The 18,679-nt window shown below is 37.9% G+C and overlaps 1 protein-coding gene across 1 annotated transcript in view; it reads right to left on the bottom strand.

The window, feature by feature from the left end:
* Positions 1 to 18,679, bottom strand: part of LOC122803162 (hemopexin-like) — a 226,259-nt gene that overhangs the window by 37,752 nt on the left and 169,828 nt on the right. Inside the window, exon 8 of the mRNA XM_044072779.1 lies at positions 6,666 to 6,796. Within this exon, the coding sequence (XP_043928714.1) occupies positions 6,666 to 6,796 (131 nt within the window). The remainder of the gene's footprint in view (positions 1 to 6,665; positions 6,797 to 18,679) is intronic.

Genomic DNA, 18,679 nt, shown 5'->3' with positions numbered 1-18,679 from the left:
GTGGTTGTTACGCTCCGGCTTACCCAAGATTGGACCGAACCTACCTTTTCTTTCCTTCAAAATTTCACCTTCCACTTGCTCTAACAACTCCATTAGGTACTTCATTTTTATGAACATAGCCTTTAATTTACCACTCTCAGTGACATAATCTTGGCCATTCGAGGTCATTCTACAACTTCTAATAAACTGTCCTTTGATTGTCCCTTTCTTTTGACTGAAAGGATATCAACTAGTGAAAAATAAATAGGAATTTGAGAATGTCTTTTTCCTAAACTCACTGGATTTAAATATCTTCTCTCCTGGTACTTTTTCAATAAGTACGTCCAAATACTGTAATTGATCATAGGTAATATTGTGCGTAAATATAAGAAAGGATGTGGTACTATTCAAATAGTCTATAAACTCATTAAGTATAAGTTCAGGCCCATTCCAAAAAATAACTATGTCGTCCAGGTAACATATATAGTAACTCCAGTATTGGGAGTACTCAGAATGGAATACAAATTTCTCTACGCAAGTGGACAGAACCAAATTGGCATACATGGGGGCACAACTGGCCCCCATAGCCACCCCACTTTTCTGCTTAAAAAATTCGCCCTCAAAATAGAGAAAATTATGTTTGAGTACCATTTCCATCAATTCTGTCATTAAAATAATAGTGTCATTGTCTAAACTACATTTTGTTCTCAATGCTTCTTCAAACCAATCCAGTCCTGTTTGATAAGGTATAACATTGAGCAGGTCCTGGATGTCTAAAGTGACAAAAATAAGATTTTCCTGATATAAACCCTGATCGATACTCCTCAAAAAATCCCAAGAGTCCTTAAGGATGCCCGCCTTATTTAACCATACCCTTTTTAATTTTAAATACAAAAACTTTGCTATGGGGTAGGTTTTGGACCCAGAAGCAGCTACTATAGGCCTCAAAGGTGGATTAAGGGCATCCTTATGGACCTTCGGCATTCCAAAAATGGAAGGGATTTAGGTTTGTCTATAGATAGAAATGATAGAGTCCCCTGGCTAATCTGTTGGCCATTAGCCATTTCTTTTAACATAAAATCTATTTTCCTGTGGGCGACATTGATTTAATTGTGAGAAACCCTGGAATACCTTTCAGGATTATTCAACATTTCCAACATTTTAGCCAAGTACATTATACTATCCATAAAAACCACACCTCCTCCCTTGTCAGGATTCATGACCCTGACATAACCATTCTTCCTCAATAAATCCAACAATGTGTATTCTTCTTTAGTCAAATTATAAAATCTATTTTGACTATTTAAATTTTGTCTCAACTCCATCTCTACCTGAGTCTAAAAATTCTTAAGTTGGGGATGGAAGGGTGGGTTAAATATACTCTTTTTCCTAATAGCATTAATGGGAAGTCTATTGTTAGGCATCAAAAGTTCAAGACTTTTTTCCTCAAAAATAATTTAGATCTATAAGAACATGTTCATTTTGACTTACACTACTTGGAACAAATTTCAGTCCTTTAGTAAACAAACTAAAATGTATAGGTCCTATATCTAAAGAACTGTAATTGAAAATGCTGAAATTTTGGTACACATGTCTGTACCCATCCACTGTAATACTTTCTTCCCTTGTATTTACATGTGTTACATGTGTTACATTTGTTTGAGCGTCAACCTTTAGAATCCCCTCCCCCTCTGGTACTCGCCCTTTGGATAGAAATAATTCACTGGGGTTTGTTGTCTGATTCTCTCCGATCTCCTCACCGTAGGAAATTATAAAGGGTCATTCAAATTGTATCCCCCCTGATCCTCACGTCTTTGAAATTCCATAGGTTCCATTGACATATTCCATCCTGTGTTAACAGTGTCTCCCCTCTGTATTTCTCCCCCTCCATTTTCATGATAATTCCTATATGTTCTCCTATTGTTGTTGGGTTTAGGATAACTACGTTTTTCTCTATATTCTGACACATCCCTGTCTAACATTTTAAATTTTCTGTAATATATTTGTTTACATTTCTCTTCTATTTTCTCTTTAGCTTTGAAATATTTCACTTTTTCACTCTCCACAGTAAATAGGAGATGTGTTACAATTTTATTGTTTATGTCTCCTATTTGATCATATAGTGCATCCATTTTTTTTTCGTTGTTAGAAATAATGGCTTGTAGGATGGCCAAGCCACATTGGTTAAAAATGTTTATCAGTTCTTTATGAAAATCACTCCCATCCACAACATTATTAGGATATTTAAAAACATGTAACCCCTTAGGTACTATTCCCCTCTCAATACATTCTCTCAGATAACAATTGTCCATATGCAATATTTTGTACATTAACATAATATGTAAATTATTAACATTAGTGTTGTAAGTGTTTGTATCATGCCGCCCAGACATAAATTCTTGTCTGAACGGCCTTCAGTAAAATTACAATTAGTATTCAACCATTTGGTTACAGAATGAACCCCATCCCGACCAATAGTCTCAGAAACTTTAGCTGTTTTGCCGACATGATTATTGACAGAATTAAAACAGTCACCTTGCAAACCAGCTTGCCATCTTTCCTCCTTTCTATTCGAAATATTAGTTCCAGAATTGTTAGAAGGAGAATGTATTTCAGAATCTCCCTGATCCAAACAAACTTGCTGTTTTTCTTTATCCGCAGTCCTCCTTTGAATCTGACCACATGTAGGTTGTCTGTCCAACAAACAATCCTGTAGTAAACATTTACTTCCTTTGAGTAAGGCTAATGCTTCCTGGTTACCTGGTAGCGATCTTACAACGCTGTTGTCAGATCCAAACAGGGCAGGTAATCCGGCGGAATGCTGAGTTAGAATTTCTACAAGTTGTGTAAGCTGCCCCTCTACACGTGTGAGTCTTTCGCTTACACATTGCAAGCCGCTTACTCCCCCAATTGGGGAGTTAATGCTGGTGTCCAATTCCTCCATACCAAACCAAAACCAAAGTGACAAAAGAGAAAAAGTGCTTTAAAAATGACTAAAAACCATCCAAAACAAAGCACTCAGGAAACCAGTGTAACTAAGCCAACAACACAGCGTAGCTTGGAGCAGAAAAATTATTTATTTTAACGTTTACAAAACACCACATTTTCATCCTAGTGTATCCAGGACTTCATCAGAAATAATAAGTGCATTGTGTTTCCTCCTTATATATCACTCTCCTAATTGCCTCAGGGTCATAATAGATCCCAATTAAATAAATTCTTGCAGGGGGAATCAGTGGATTTAATAGCTAGAAAAACAAAACTGGCAAGTAATGTTTACTGCAACTGTGATACTTTTGGAATAATATGCATTGCTATATGTAAATTTTATGGTTCTTTCTATATTGGAAAGACCAATAGGAAACTAAAGTGACATATATATGAACACATGAATGACATAAAAAAATGTGACATCAATAATGCTTTGTATAAGCACAGTAAAGAATGTACAGAAGCAGTTTTTGGGTTCTTTGTGATAGAAAAAAGTTGAAACGGACCCACAGGGAAGACCTTCACCACTGAGTTCAAGGAGCTTCTTTGGCAGTTGAGGTTAGAAGCCAATAAGCCCCTAGGACTCAATTAACATGTTTCATTGGTGCCAGTTCTCAAATTAAGATCTGCTAAACTTTGACATGAAATATGTTAGGGATATTTTTATATAATTAATTTTACATACACACAAAAAAATAAACACAAAATAAGTTTACATGCAATGTTTAATTCAACTAGGTTATTTTTTAGTGCATCCATATTTTAGTACATATATTCATTATTAGGTTTTTAATGTATACATGTTTTATATAAAAAGAGGGGATATGTTTGTTTTACATTTATGCATAGGTACTAGTTTATCACAGGTGTATATGCAATGCTTAGAAACATTAATTATATGTAATTATATATTTATATCAGTGTTGAAGAATGTTTTAAGTAGATAGATGTTTGTATTGTATTTATTGTGAAAATGTTATAGTAATTCTTAGTATGAGTATTTTAATTTTGTTTTATGTTAATTAAAATCAAATGGTTTAGGAAATGTATTTAATTGGGATCTATTATGACCCTGAGGCACTTAGGAGAGTGATATATAAAGAGGAAACACAATGCACTTATTATTTCTGAAGAAGTCCTGGATACACTAGGACAAAAACGTGGTGTTTTGTAAATGTTAAAATAAATAGTTTTTCTGCTCTAATCTACGCTGTGTTGTTGGCTTCATTACGCTGGTTTCCTGAGTGCTTTGTTTTGGATGTTTTTTAGTCATTTTTAAAGCACTTTTTCTCTTTTGTCACTATAGCCTAAAACAACTAAATCTGATAAAGACCAAAGTAAAAATAAAAATAAACCAAACAATCCAATAAAAAGCACACGAGGCTGGAAACTATGAATACAGGCGAACTTATTTATTTAAACACTGGTAAGTGCTTTCGTCTGGTGACCATCAAGTAATCTGGTGATGGTCACCAGACGAAAGCGCTTACCAGTGTTTAAATAAATAAGTTTAGCTATATTCTTGGTTTCCAGCCTTGTGTGCTTTTCATTGGATTGTTTAAATCTGATAAAAGATAGGCTTAGAGCTCTGATCTACTTGTCTTAAAAAAATTCCCAACAGGTTGCTCTCATACTGAGTACCTGGGAAAGTAACCAAAGATTTATAGAAATGCAAATATGTTTATGTGACTATTTTCTAGAAGCAATGTTGTAAAAATTGGCCATAAAAAGCTGAAGACTTTTGGCAGGGGCAGGGGGTGGTGGAGTGTACAGAAAGGATGTTTCTGACTCATTATATAGTTGGAATTTGGAAAACCCATTTCTGCAAGAAATTAATGTTGTTGAAGCTGTTAAACAATAGTGTTCCAGTTTGAGAAGACTGATTTAGGGGATCCTGAAACAATTACGAAACTAAAGCATTATCAATAATAATTTCATAAAAATGAAACAGCAATAGCTTTAAGTGGCCTACCAATGGCAGTACAATTACGATCTATAGAGCAGCTAAACTTCTAGAAAACTGCAACACTGGCCACAGAATTAGACTGGTGGTCAAATGGCAGAAACATGAACTTATAAATGCTGCAAAATCTTACTAGATACAAAATCTAGTGGTTAAAAATACCAATAAATAAATAAATAAATAAACAAATAAACCCACAAACTGTAAAATAACGTAAATGCATAGCATAGTGATACAGTGATTAGCACTGCTGCTTCAGAGCACTTGGTTGTCCAGTTCAGTTCACTGTTGGGGTACATTTTGTGTAGAGTCTGCTTGCCCCCTCTGCATATGCATAAAGTTTTAGTGAGCACTTCAGTTTTCTCCCGCACCCCTAAAATGTGACATGCCACAGATGAGCCAGTGATCATGCAAATTAGGAGTGTTTGTCCTGTGTCAAAAAGTGCATGTGAATATGTGTGTGCATACATGTGTGTGTGTTTTCATCCTATGATGGGCTGGCACCCCATCCAGGATATGTTTCTTTGCCTGGTAACCACTGAGTGCTGAGACAGGCTTTAGGCACCCTATGACCTGACAGTGCAGTCAGGCATTCCTTTGGTTTGCCTCTCTCCTTCTTTGTTTCAAGATAAGCTTTGGATTATTGTTAGTACAACCCCCCACCTCAATTTCTAACTTTAGTTAATAGGATCTGAATACCACTATGCTCTTTCCTAAGATTTGTGGCCAAAATCAATTTTTTTTGGTATAAACAAAAGACAACTTGTTGGATCTTCACAGATGTCTGACTCATTTGGTATACTCACCCACTTAGGGAGTCTTGTATTATCTGCAATCTGAATTTAGCTCTTTTTGGCATGTCTGATATCAATTAGAGCATTACTATATTAGAATCTGGGAAACCAAGCATAGAATGTTGTGATATTTATTTGAGAGTTGACTCATCACCATGATATCTGCATCTTTAACTATCACAAACTATCTTTAACAGTGTTTAGCAATTTAACCAACTGTCGACACAGTGAGTGCTGCTAAACTCATGGTTGTTCCAGACAGAATGACTATCAAATGTCTTTCTTTTAGTTTGCTCTAATCTCCGTCTATACAAGTAATGGCGCGATAATTCTATCACAGGATGCATAGGCCTGTATGCACCAGTTCTTCACTGCTGCTGACACTTGATATGTTAGAACTTATCACTTGTCCATTCTTTGCAGGATTCACTTTAACTTATTACAGAAAGGCTTGGTTGGGAGATTACCTTTGGAAGTGTGTGCATTTCTTCATTGTCTGTCTCTGTCAGTAGAAACCCCTATGAGTAACAGGGCAACAGCTCTGCTCATGATGGCAATCACAAATATTCCATTTCCCACAGAAGTCAATACAGGCTAATGAAGTGCATCATTGGCCAGGGCTGTGTTGCTCTGATGCCCATACAAGTCCTTTACATGAGAGCCATTAGTGTTAGCAGTTCATCAGGTAATGTAGAAATTGTTTCCCATTGCTAGCTAAGTCTAGTGCAAATCAGTGAACAATAATATAAGTGAATGTCTGTAGTGTAATTCATCTATACCATGTACTTTGTAATACCAAGAGCTAGGTTTGCAGTTATATGCTCTTTCAATGATACTTAGCTTGAATCTATGGCCTGTGCTATTCAACCCATGTGGCATTAAATCTACTTCAAATCTGTAGTGTCTAAAAGAAACAATGAATGAAAGGAGTACAATACCTTTATGAAATACATTTTATTTTCCCAGTTGAAGGCTGTTGTGATTACTCCATGTAGCCCTTTCCATGTATGACTCAGAGGCCAGGCATGCCAGCCATCTCTATGGATATCTAAACGGAAGTACCAGCCAGCTGTATATAAAAAAAAAAAAAAAAAAAAAAAAGTATATACAAATTTACGTTGGTGCTAGGTACAATATAAAAACACTAACAGAGGAAAAATAAAAAAATGGGATAATGGAACAGCTCATAAAATGAGAAAGAGCTAACTGATTATTTAAAATGGAGACAGGAATATTACAGCTCTAGACATACCATTATCATGATTGACCGATCATAGTAAATAAAAACAGGTAACTTAAAATCCAGAATAAATACATTTATTATAACATTTATGCAAATAAAATCTTGCTTATAGCAATGGTAACATGAAGAAAAAGAACACTGGTAATGAAAAGTTATATTCATTTCATTTGCCAGTACTGTCCCGTTAAACCCCTACCACTTCACTCTGCTGTGAAGAACGAAGTAATTGGGTCGATGTCAAAGTAACAATTTTATAGAGGTATGGTGGCAAGAAGAGAAACATAACTTTTTTTTTTAAATTCCGTTTACTTGTATTTTATTATGAGCTGTACTGTGACTCATGCTAATGTGGTGAGTGACTTGGCAAAAAACTTCCAGTCAGTATTTTGTTTGTCTTTCGGCTTTTTCCCGGTTAGGGGTCACCACAGCGGAACTCCGGTCCGCTAATGATTGGCAGTAGCTTTTCACGAACGCTGAGGTGCCAGCTCGATGTTCAACCTTCAAAGGAGGCACGCCCATTTACGCAAGTCTTTCAAACGCCCATCCAACCTCAGGGAGGACATGCAGACTCCACACAGAAGGCACTCCCTGCACTCCAGCCGAGAATCGAATGGGAGAACCTCTTGCTGTGAGGCAACAATGCTACCTCTGCACCACCGTGGATTATGCTGCAAATAATACATTTGTACAGTTTGAGTTTGCCAACAGACATGTGTAGTATAAGGAGTCATAGTTTAGGTCACTAACCCCAGTTTTAAAGCTTAAGAAAGACTGGAGAGAATTGAACAAAGTGTAATGTTTTGTAATTCATTTGTGTGACTTTGGTATGTATGAATCATGATGAAAATGTGATTAATCCCGAGAAGCCAGTTGTTATACAAGACGTATATTAGGTAAAGGGACTAATGCAACCTCCTTTAAGTGTGTCAGTGGTGAATCACAACAGTGCTGAAACGTGGAAATAAAATCTTTAGTGTTTTGTGACTATTGTGGCTATTGAAAGTGTAGAGCTATATGAGAAAGTTTTTCTGTTGCTGTCAAGTGACTGTAGAGGAGACGTGACTTGAGTGTCCGAAAGCTGAGGATGTGCAGTACACGATGTACTGTTATAGTTACATCAGAATGAAGGCAAGAAAGGAAGGTTTTTTTTTTCAGCAGGCTTGGTATACTTACCTCCTTCCACACACACTGTTGCATTCTGCAGAAAACTCAACTAGGTAGTGGAGTACCTGTGCTGCAGAAAACCATGTCCAGGTCCAGGTGTCTGACCGAAAATCCACTACTGAAATACCGCCAAAACACAGCAGCGCGAAGTTGTAGGGGGTTAATTGAAAAGTATCCATTCACCATTTAAATATCCTCTATATCTTTAATTTTTAACCTGAAATGTAAGGCTTTAGCATATTTTCCAAATAAATACATATGAGCTCTCTTAGCCATACATGACTACTCATAAGTTTAAGTGCATTTTTTTAACTTCCTTGTGAACTTTGGGCATACCAAATATTACAGGAGTAATAGGTTCTGCTATAAAAACAGTATGATTCTGAGTAGTCACTGAAGTAATCATTGAAAAGCATATCAAATAAACACATATTTTAACAATAATCCATGACTGGGTGTGGGTAACACCTATATAAACTGTGGGATGGGGATGCCTACATTTTAAGTGTCTTTGAGTTTGCCTGACATTTATATGTTAGGATATATATTATAATAATAATGATAATAAATAAAAAAGACATACCCCCAGATTCACTAATCTTCCATGTAAGACTAGATTAGTCTTACACAGAAGCGCCAGTGTAAGAGTATAATGGCAGCGTGCCATGCATTTTAATGAGGGTGCGCTCCCTCAAGCTTACATGGAGCGTGGATGAGTTTAAGGGGCATGTCGGACTGCCGAGCAGTCCAAAAATCCATGCCCATGCAATGAAGAAATGCAGCAACTTCCATTTACATGAGCGAGTCCACTCACATGTGTACAAGGTACCACTACACTTCCCCATATGTTAAACAACTTACAAAATAAAAAATAAAAATAATTTTTTTCTTCTGATATAGCTGCTCGTAGTTGCTCGGGTTTGCGTGAGTTTGCCCATTGCTTAACTACAGTTAGCAGCTTAGACACCAGAAGAGGATAATAAAAAAAATATATGCAAATTAAGCAACATGGCGATAGCGTAGTGGTTACAGCCTTCGCACAAAGAGGAGACATTCCCGGTTCGAGTCCCACTACTGCACGTTCCATTTTATGTGGGAAATCTGTATACAAAAATATTTCCTGACATTTTTTTATGTATAAGTTTTGTAAAAAGCATTAAAATGTTAAATGTAGTAGTGCACAAATTATATATATATGAAAGTGAAATGTTTATGCATTCTGAGGCATGAGCAGCCTATTTTAAGCAATATAAAGCACTGCTAAGCACATTTTACCAGTATTAAGCATATTTAAATACAATTGCGTGTAGCTGCACACCGTGTTAACCAGCGCAACGTCTTTGTGCATAGCTGCACTCCGCACTAACTAGCGCAATGTTGGGCAACGTTGAGCAAAGTTGGGCAATGTTGGGCAAAGTCGAGCAAAGATTGGTAAACACGCTCACACCTGCTTTACTGTTCCTTAAATAATCAGGTCTGCCCAGCAGTAAAATAAAAAACAGTGACAGGGCTTGAACTAAGGATACTGTGCACAGTACTTAACCACTAAGACATGACAGTATTTTACAAAAATGCACTTTCAACAGACACATATCTATCAAAGGAATTTTAAACATTGCCAACATCAGCTAAGCAGGTGTTCCTACAGCTGAGCTTTTCCAAAACTGGCCAGTCACAAATAAGTGTGGGAAATGAGGCATATTTAAGCTCCACAGGCGGGAATACTTGCTATAACTGGTTGTAGCTTCCTTCTGCAGTCAGCATGGCTGGTGCTGGTGAAGGCAGTCGATTTAGATTACAATGCTGGGGCATCCAGGAGTCCAAATTTATGGTTTGGCTCCTTGTCCACCAACATGAGGAAAGACTCCTGCAGGGCCAGTACCAGGTTACCCAATATAAAATGGAGGCCTGTAACAGTCTTACCCGTGATCTCACCAGTGCCACTGGTGTTCCTCAGACTGGTGAGCAGGTTAGGCACCATTATTCTGACCTGAAGCAGCATAGCGGGGATGAACTGGACCGGTGGATCCAGGAATCCCATATGATGCCTAATGCCCCAGTACTGAGTAAGAAGCCATTGTATTAGGTAGTTAAGATTTGCCATGCTTGTCTATACTATGGATAGGTATGTCTCAATATCACTGCATTTACTTCACAGCTGCAGGTGAGCAGGCTACGAATCTGCAAGCCCATGAAGATAGGCTGCAAAGGCTACGTCATGAGGCAGGTTAGTAATTATTCTGCACGTACTGTTATATTAAATAAATGAGACAGCCTTCAAAAACTGTTTTAACCCAATAAATAAAGGTGTAATACTCCTTTAATAAATGTATAATTCCTGGAGTGCGTCTGTGTCATTTTCTTTGATATGTTGTTGTACTGTTGTATTCTACAAATAGTAGTGTTGTATTAAGCAGTGTCAACCCACACTTGGGTAGGCCTATATAACGTGGATGAAGGGAGTGCCAGTAGCTTTTATGCATATTTTCAGCCCTCAACTGTTGGTTCATGCCCAGCATGTACAGGTTAATCTGGCACATGAGTAGCTTGTTATTGTGTTTCCAAAAAATATCAGTGTGCTGCCAGAAAGGTAGGGAGCTGTTAACATATAACTGATATTTTCACCTGAACATATCTAGATAATTATATGAAAGTAGAGTTGTCAGTGTACCATCTTAGCAGTAGTGCGTGTGAGCAACTCTCAAAATGTGTTGCAGTAACATCTGCATCTTGGACAGTTTTTATGTAAGATACAGCTCATGTATATAATGATATAGCAAAATCCAATTGCACAATATAAGGGCATTGGGTAGTGTAATAATACATGTAAGGGACAAATAACTGCAGTTAATAGGAATGTAGTGAAAACTAGAAGGATATATAAGTTGTTAATTCAGCTATCTTTTTTCACCCTACTGTATGTGCATAAAAAATGCAACTCCACACCTCAATTGGCATGTCTAATCTCAAAACATTTGTTGGGACATATAGGTTTATAAATATTTGTATTTATTTCTATGCATGTGCCCTGTTAAAATACCACAACATTGGTGGCCTGTTGCCATCAATTAAATCTACATGCTGTTGTAATGTCCACTATTGTTCTATATATGCATGTGTCATGCTTGCTTTCCAACTGTTGAAAATCTGGTGTGTTGGGTTAATGGGAATACTTCTGCATGCTGTTATAACTAATTGGCAATGCTGTTGACTGTTACTAACCCATATCTTTATTAAACTCTCCAAAACATAGTTTGTATGAGATGGCCGGTCCCAGCAGACCCACCTGTCCCACCTCAGCTGGCCATGGCACCTGGCACCAGCAGATATGGTGCCCAGCCTGGGACCTTCTCCTCCATTGGCCCTGTGCCACCTTCGGGTGGAAGTGCTGCAGGGGACGGGGCTTGGCCTCCCCCTGCAAGCGTGGGTGGAGAGGCACCTATCACCCTTCATACGGACCGGGCTGTGGTGCGTAGAGAGATTGAACGCTCTGTTGCAGAACCTCTATGCCAGCTTGAGGCCCAAGTGGCACAACTCCCAGGTCAGTCTGCCCCTCCTACACAGCCCCCAGCACAGCCACCTTCTGGGCCGTGAAGGTGTATTGGTGACTGCCCATGGGTGGGGACCTCAGTCCCACTGTTTCCATCTGGGGGCTCATGGGCTTGCGATTTCCAAACATCCCTCCCTGTCAAAGGTGTTCACCCACCACATGTGTCATATACCGCCCCTGCATGCGTCTTGTTTGTCTTGTCTGTTTACCTCCCCAACCTACCTCCCCAAATATACCTACTTCCCCTACCCCACATTCCACTCTCACCTGAAAAAAAGGGGCAATCTGCTCCTAAAAAAAAATTACGCCCCATACATAGCTGCCCATTTTGCACACATGTCCACTGGACACATGAAATGTTATTTAATTGGCATTACAACATACTTTGTTGTCCTCACCCCTCTCTCAGGGGTTGAAGGGTTCATATCTACCTCCAAATTTATTCCATATGCACAGCTGTTGCTGTTGAAGAAATGGGCAGCTATGGACCTTCCCTACACCCATCCTGCACATCCTGAGATATTTTCCATACTGTCTTTCCCTCTTTGTGCCCCTTTTTCACCACTTTCCTATCTCCCCATTTTTTGTTTTCTTTCAAAGAAATTAGTGCGGGGGTGAGCAGGAGTAAGCACTATTAAGCAGTAGTTAGCTGGTTTGCATGGTTTTGCACTTATTTGCACTTGGCTAAGCAATGCGCAGCATTGCGCAAACCCATGCAAACCCACTTACAACTGCTTAAAAGTGCTTTAGTCACTCTGTATGTGAGGGCCCTTATTCTGCTCAGGAGCAAAATAAAACACCTCTGTAAGTCTCAAACCCTGGACCTTGCACACACTACAAAACATGAAGTGCCACGGTAGATATACATCAAGTTGGTGCTTAATTATATCATGCATCAGAATGAGTGAATGTAAAGGAAAATTAGGAATACCATACCACACAACTTGTTCTGTGGATGTTGACTAACAGTTGTTGTGAGATTACATTACATGACTGCGATAAGAGAAGCAGCCATTCTAGCAGGAAATAATGTTACACCATCACCTTACAACCCCACACAGTATCACAGCAGGACAAACACTGACATATCTGTTTAGGGCAGAGGCCATACCTCAACTGTCCCTAATTTTCAGGGATGTCCCAGATTTTAACCCAAATTTTAGCTTTGTCCCTCTGAATCCCTCCTAAAACTAGTGACTTTGGGCAGAAACGTGGTGAATTATACTTAATGAATAATGGCAATAATTAAGAGTTAGACACTTCTTTTACTTCAGAAAAGGTGTATTAATTCATATGCTCTGATTCCCTCAATGTTTCAACATAATGGCAATGATATTTTAAAGGTGTCCCTCATTGTTCCTGACTTTTTCTTGACTTTTCCCTGATTCTGTTCAAATATGTACCTAATTGGTTGAGAGGTCTGGTAGAGGCAGAAACACAGAGGCATATTAGCCTTTCTGCTGTTACACACTGTGCAAATAGCTTTGGAAGGAGTTTTGGAAGCATACCCTTATGTAGGAATACAATACTGAAATACAAATGGATGTAGCCATGTACTGGTAGCAACCAACTGTAAGAATGCCATTGCTCTATTGCTGAAAAGACCTGTGTGGTGCACAGACCAAAAAATAACAGGCTATTCTCTGGCTATCGTTTGGAGAGGTCCACAGTTGGGAGTTATGCAGACAGACTACATGCCTTGATAAACTAACATGTACACAGCAACCCTGTAAGTCCAGCAAGATAAAATCCACACAATACTACTTACGCTCTCTGTACTTCTGCAACCCTAACCAAATGTAGAATATACCGGTGTGTGCAGGGTCTACCAAGGATGTAGGTAAGCATACTCAATGTACTGAAATGTGCCCAGTTTTTCTAAGCAGCTCGTGCTAATGTCAACACTAAAGAAGCACAAAATGTTTAGAACTATGTAAATGAATATTCACAGTATAGCAGTTCACAAACAATTCTTGTGCCAAAGGAATACATCTCTATAACTAGTTTTGTATGGCAGTTAATTGTAACAGTTGAAAAGAAAGTACATCTTTCCATGTATCTTGGGGTAGCATTTTGAGGGGTGAGTACATTTCTAACACTGACAAGTGGGTACTGGAAGCAGCAACATTAGGTCTGAGTACAAAATGTAAATCTCTGGCTACACCCCTGGCTTCTGATGTAAGAACTATACCAACTTTCTGTCTTAAACAATGATGTCCACACCAAACAAGGATGATCTCCATCTTGGAAAGCAGAAAGGGCCACTCCTACATGAGTCAGCAATTTATACTACTGGGTTGCTATGACAGTGATTACTGCAATTACTACACAGCAGGCTGCATGCAATTAGCAAATGGTGGGCACTAATTGGTGGGCAGAGGCCATCACATGCTCATGTGCAATTCCTACAAAAGCAGGCTGCAATCTATGCCAACAAACTCAATCACTCTATTGCAGAGACTGACAGAGAGAGAGAGAGAGACAGAGAGAAAAGGAAAAATAAATATCACCAAATTATAGAAAGGAAAGGTATGTGACACATGTATTTACTGGCATGTAGTAGATGTTATTGAAGAATAGTCTACATAATGTGAAACATTCATATGTGACAGCAGTACTTCTTTCTGCACAGATGTTCTGATTAACTACTGCTATGGACAATACTGTGTGTACCTGTGGGCAGTGGGACATACCTATGAAATGTGTAGCTCAGCATTAAATGTCAAAGATATGATCTATGTTATCTGTGTTCTGTACAGTAGTGTGGCCAGTGGCTGTTGGGGAGATTAGCGCTGACATTATATAAACATGGGTGTGACAGAACAACACATGCATGATAGTCATATTAAAGTGTAGCTTAGCATTGGCAACTGCTGTAGCAGTCTAGTATGCTTATCTAGCATCTGTTGCCATATATACCCTCCTAATGTTAGTCTGTGTTCATATGTGACACCTGTTTGTGTTGCAGCAAGGCCCAACAGTTCAGCTGTGAGGTCCAGGGACTGACATCAGTGTGGACCATGTGTGTGTATGCCACACACATACAGAGAAATATATATGTGTCATATATATTCACATCTGTATATGTGCATAGAGCAGGGGACATCTTGCAACTGTTTGCAAAGGGGGGATATATATGTTGGTGAAGATTAATATGCGCATATTTGTATGTAGGTTTTAGTGTGTGACAAACAAGACAGCATACAGTGCTGGTATATGACATGCAGTGGTTAAACACTGTGGGTGGTTCATTCAGTTTGCAATGTTGAAGCCAATAAAGCCTGCTAAAGCTACCAGGGCTGTGAACACCTTGAATGCATTTATCCCAAGAATGTGCAATGTTATTACATTACTGTACACCTTACATCCTTTGTATAATTGATATTCACACTATGAAAGGTGAAATGTATATGTGTATATATATATATATATATATATATGTAAACAAATGGATGTGTATATGTCTATATACACACACACATATATATATATATATATATATATATATATATATATATATATATATATATATATATACTCATACACACCTACATCTACTTGTTGCAGTAGATTGTACTGTTGACTGACTGTGATGGTCAATATGTTTGTGAATACGTCAAATATATGTATCTGTGGGATAGCTTACTGGGAAACTGTTTATGTTATGGTATTCTGGGTCCTTGCTTTGATCCTAGCAACTGTTTTGTGTGGTCCCTGTATTCATCACAGATTACATTTCTCAAGATTAAGGTTGTGTAAGTACTGACACACAGTACTGTATACTACACACTGAAAGCTTATCTGGGTTGTCATACTTTTGTGCCCTGTAATTATGTCTGACATGTGTGTGGGTATGTCTGTAACATGTCCTTTGACATATGTGTGGTAATACATATAACTGTGTATCTAGCAACATTCATACTGTACTACAGCAGTATGTGACCTATATTCCCAATTGTGCACATATTTTGGCCACGGGTTTGGCATTAACAAGTTGTGTGGTATAATATTAATACATTTACTGGACCTTACATTGATTGTGATGGATGATATATTTCTTTACACATCAGCTTGATGTATATCTGCTGTGGCTAGGTGGTGCATCATGTTGCATACAGTGTGCCAGGTATTCTTGTATAGTCTTATACAGTGATTTTATTTTGTTGCTGTGCAGAGCATGGTTCATTGGATAGAGAGTGAGCAAGGCACTTTCAAGCAGTTGTGGAGTGAGCAGTGATAAGTGGCAGTTGCAGTGTTTCACTCTCGGTTAGCTTATACATTGCTAAACTTTCATAAGCTGTGCTTAACCTTCTGAAAACCCACTTGCAAATGCTGAAATGTGCCTTATTCCACCTGTAGCCCCCGGACTTTGTTTTGGCTAGTAACAAATTAAAAAGCATTTACTAGGAAAAAACCCACAAACGTTCACATCACAGCATATGTGATTTGCCCCTAAGCCATCTCAGATATACATATCATTTATGTATTCACAAACATAACATCCAGTACACTCATACAACACTATAGAAAATGTAAACAGTCTCCCAGAACATGCACGTAGTCCAACTGGCTATAAAACGTTGTAAAAAATATACTTGTTGTACCAGAAAAGATAAACCGTGTAATATCCAAATCAAACGACCCGTTGTAGAATAAAAAAGTAGTTTATTCAGCTAAAACAAAGTAAGCGCTTTCGCCGACTGGCTTCTTCAGACTTTGATAAAATTACAGAAACTCAAACTCTTTAAAACAGCCACCCTAAACTCTGATTGGTTAATAGTTATCAAAATTGCGCCTAAAAATTTAAAGTAGAATGCACGAAAAAAACGTACAAACTCATCATAACAAAACACCTCAGGTTCAAGATAATACATTCTAAAACAGTAAATCATTAAATCTCCCTAACACAAAACTGAATAAAAAACGCAGTCTTGAACTAATTGCAAGACGCGCTTCATGAAATATATTCATGATGCAAACAAGTACATAACCTAAAACAGAGCAAACTGCAATCGCGTTTAAAACTTAATGTTATGGTGACAGTTCCATAAAACAGTTATAATGATCATATACAATTCTTGCCCTCTGATAATAATCACAAACAAATATATATAAAGGTAAATGACACTCATTAAAGAGCACTTCAAGAGATGTATTCATTATGCGATCAAGTACATGACCTAAAACAAAATAAACTGCAATCGCGTTTAAAACTCAATGCTATGGTAACAGTTCCATAGAACAGTTATAAAGATTATATACAGTTCTTGCCCTCTGATGGTAATCACAAACAGACATATACATAGGTAAGTGACACTCATTAAAATGGTCCATCGTATATCCGAAAGGCATTCCCTTAAATTCACATAGGCAAAGATATATACTTACGACGGCTGCTCAAAAAGAAATAGTTGCCGCTAAAAGCATAACTACTTAAAAAACTAAACATATGCAGAGTTATAACCTTATTTCCAGCATATCCCTTGAATCAGTTTTGTTAAAACTGCAGTGGTAATCCATAACTCCACTGCCCGACATGATACCTATATTTGCCTGACGTGCCGGAAAATATAACCGCACGCATAGTGAAAACCAAAACAGTTGAATCAATGTCGGTTGCACCTAATGCGCAGCCGTAACATCTAGGCAGGGGATCTCATACTACCATAATAAGGGGTGTATAGATAAAACATAGTCAGTGGAGTGGCCATATACTAACTCACAGATCTTATTATGGTTGAAATCATTCTGTATAAAAACGACATCAATCGTTGGTCATATAAATCCTCGCTACAAAATATAAAATATAATATGTAATATTATCCGTGTGTGGGAAAAACAACACTTACAATTCTCAAACTGAAACAGAACCTATCTAAATATATGGTGGAACGCATTTGTGTAACAAAACCAGCCAGCTCTTCCCGATCCCCCCCCTACCATTGACATCACAATTGCAACTACTTAAATCCACCATAGCTGCAAATTATCTCAATGGTACATAGAGAGAAACATATACTTCTGGGGATATTACATTCATATGGAATCTCCTTACAAACTGGCATGTCATATGAAATGGAGGTGCATAAAGCTCCAAACAAACAAAGGCACTTACAACTCATAGGGTGTAGGGGCTCAGCTAAAAATTCTGAACTTTATTCATACCAAATTAAAACAAAGGAGCATAATGGCCACATATCCATTGCACCCTGGGGATAAAACCCTGAAATGTGGATGCTATAAATAATGTTTATGTTTTTTTATTTTTTAGCTTTATGCCTCCTCCTATTCTTTAAAAAGGGTTTAATTTGGACTTTATCGTTCAGGCCAGGTGATGTATCCGACCTGAACCTAATGATCCACCGAGTCTCACATTCAAGGGTCCTGTTTATAATGTCCCCTCCTCTAATGCCTGATGTTAATGCTTGTATGGCATAAAAGCAGAATTGGTGGCTATTCCCTACCTGCTTAATGTGTCGAGACAGTGCATTAGTGTCTGAACCTATCCTTATCTGATATATATGTTCCCTGATACGTTCTTTCAACATCCTGTTGGTCTTCCCTACGTAGTAGCTTGAACAGGCCTTACACATAGCAAGATAGACTAAATTCCTAGATTCACAATTGGTTTTAGTATAAAAGGTATATTGCCGTTCTGTAACAGGATGTATAAACTCAATGCAATCACTAATATATCTACACTGATTGCATTTCCCACAGATTTTTGTATTAACGTGCGATGTGTCCATCTGAATATTACCTATATTCATTCTCGGTTTACATAACAATCTCTTCAAATTTGGGTGATTCTTATAAACTACCCTTGGTTTTGAGCCTACTAAGTTCTGTATCTGATGGTCTGACGATAAAATACTCCAATGTTTGCCTAGGGTATTGACAAATTCCTTGCTATTCCTACTATAAAAGGTGATAGGTTTCACTATGTTATCATCCAATCTATCTATTTGAATACATTCTTCTTGATCCATAAAGTA

The sequence above is a fragment of the Protopterus annectens genome, chromosome 5.part1 (assembly GCF_019279795.1).
Source record: "Protopterus annectens isolate FY-2018-M chromosome 5.part1, PAN1.0, whole genome shotgun sequence".
Classification (NCBI taxonomy): domain Eukaryota; kingdom Metazoa; phylum Chordata; order Ceratodontiformes; family Protopteridae; genus Protopterus; species Protopterus annectens.
Note: the sequence above shows the minus strand (reverse complement) of the source record. Positions and strands in the feature narration are given on the sequence as shown.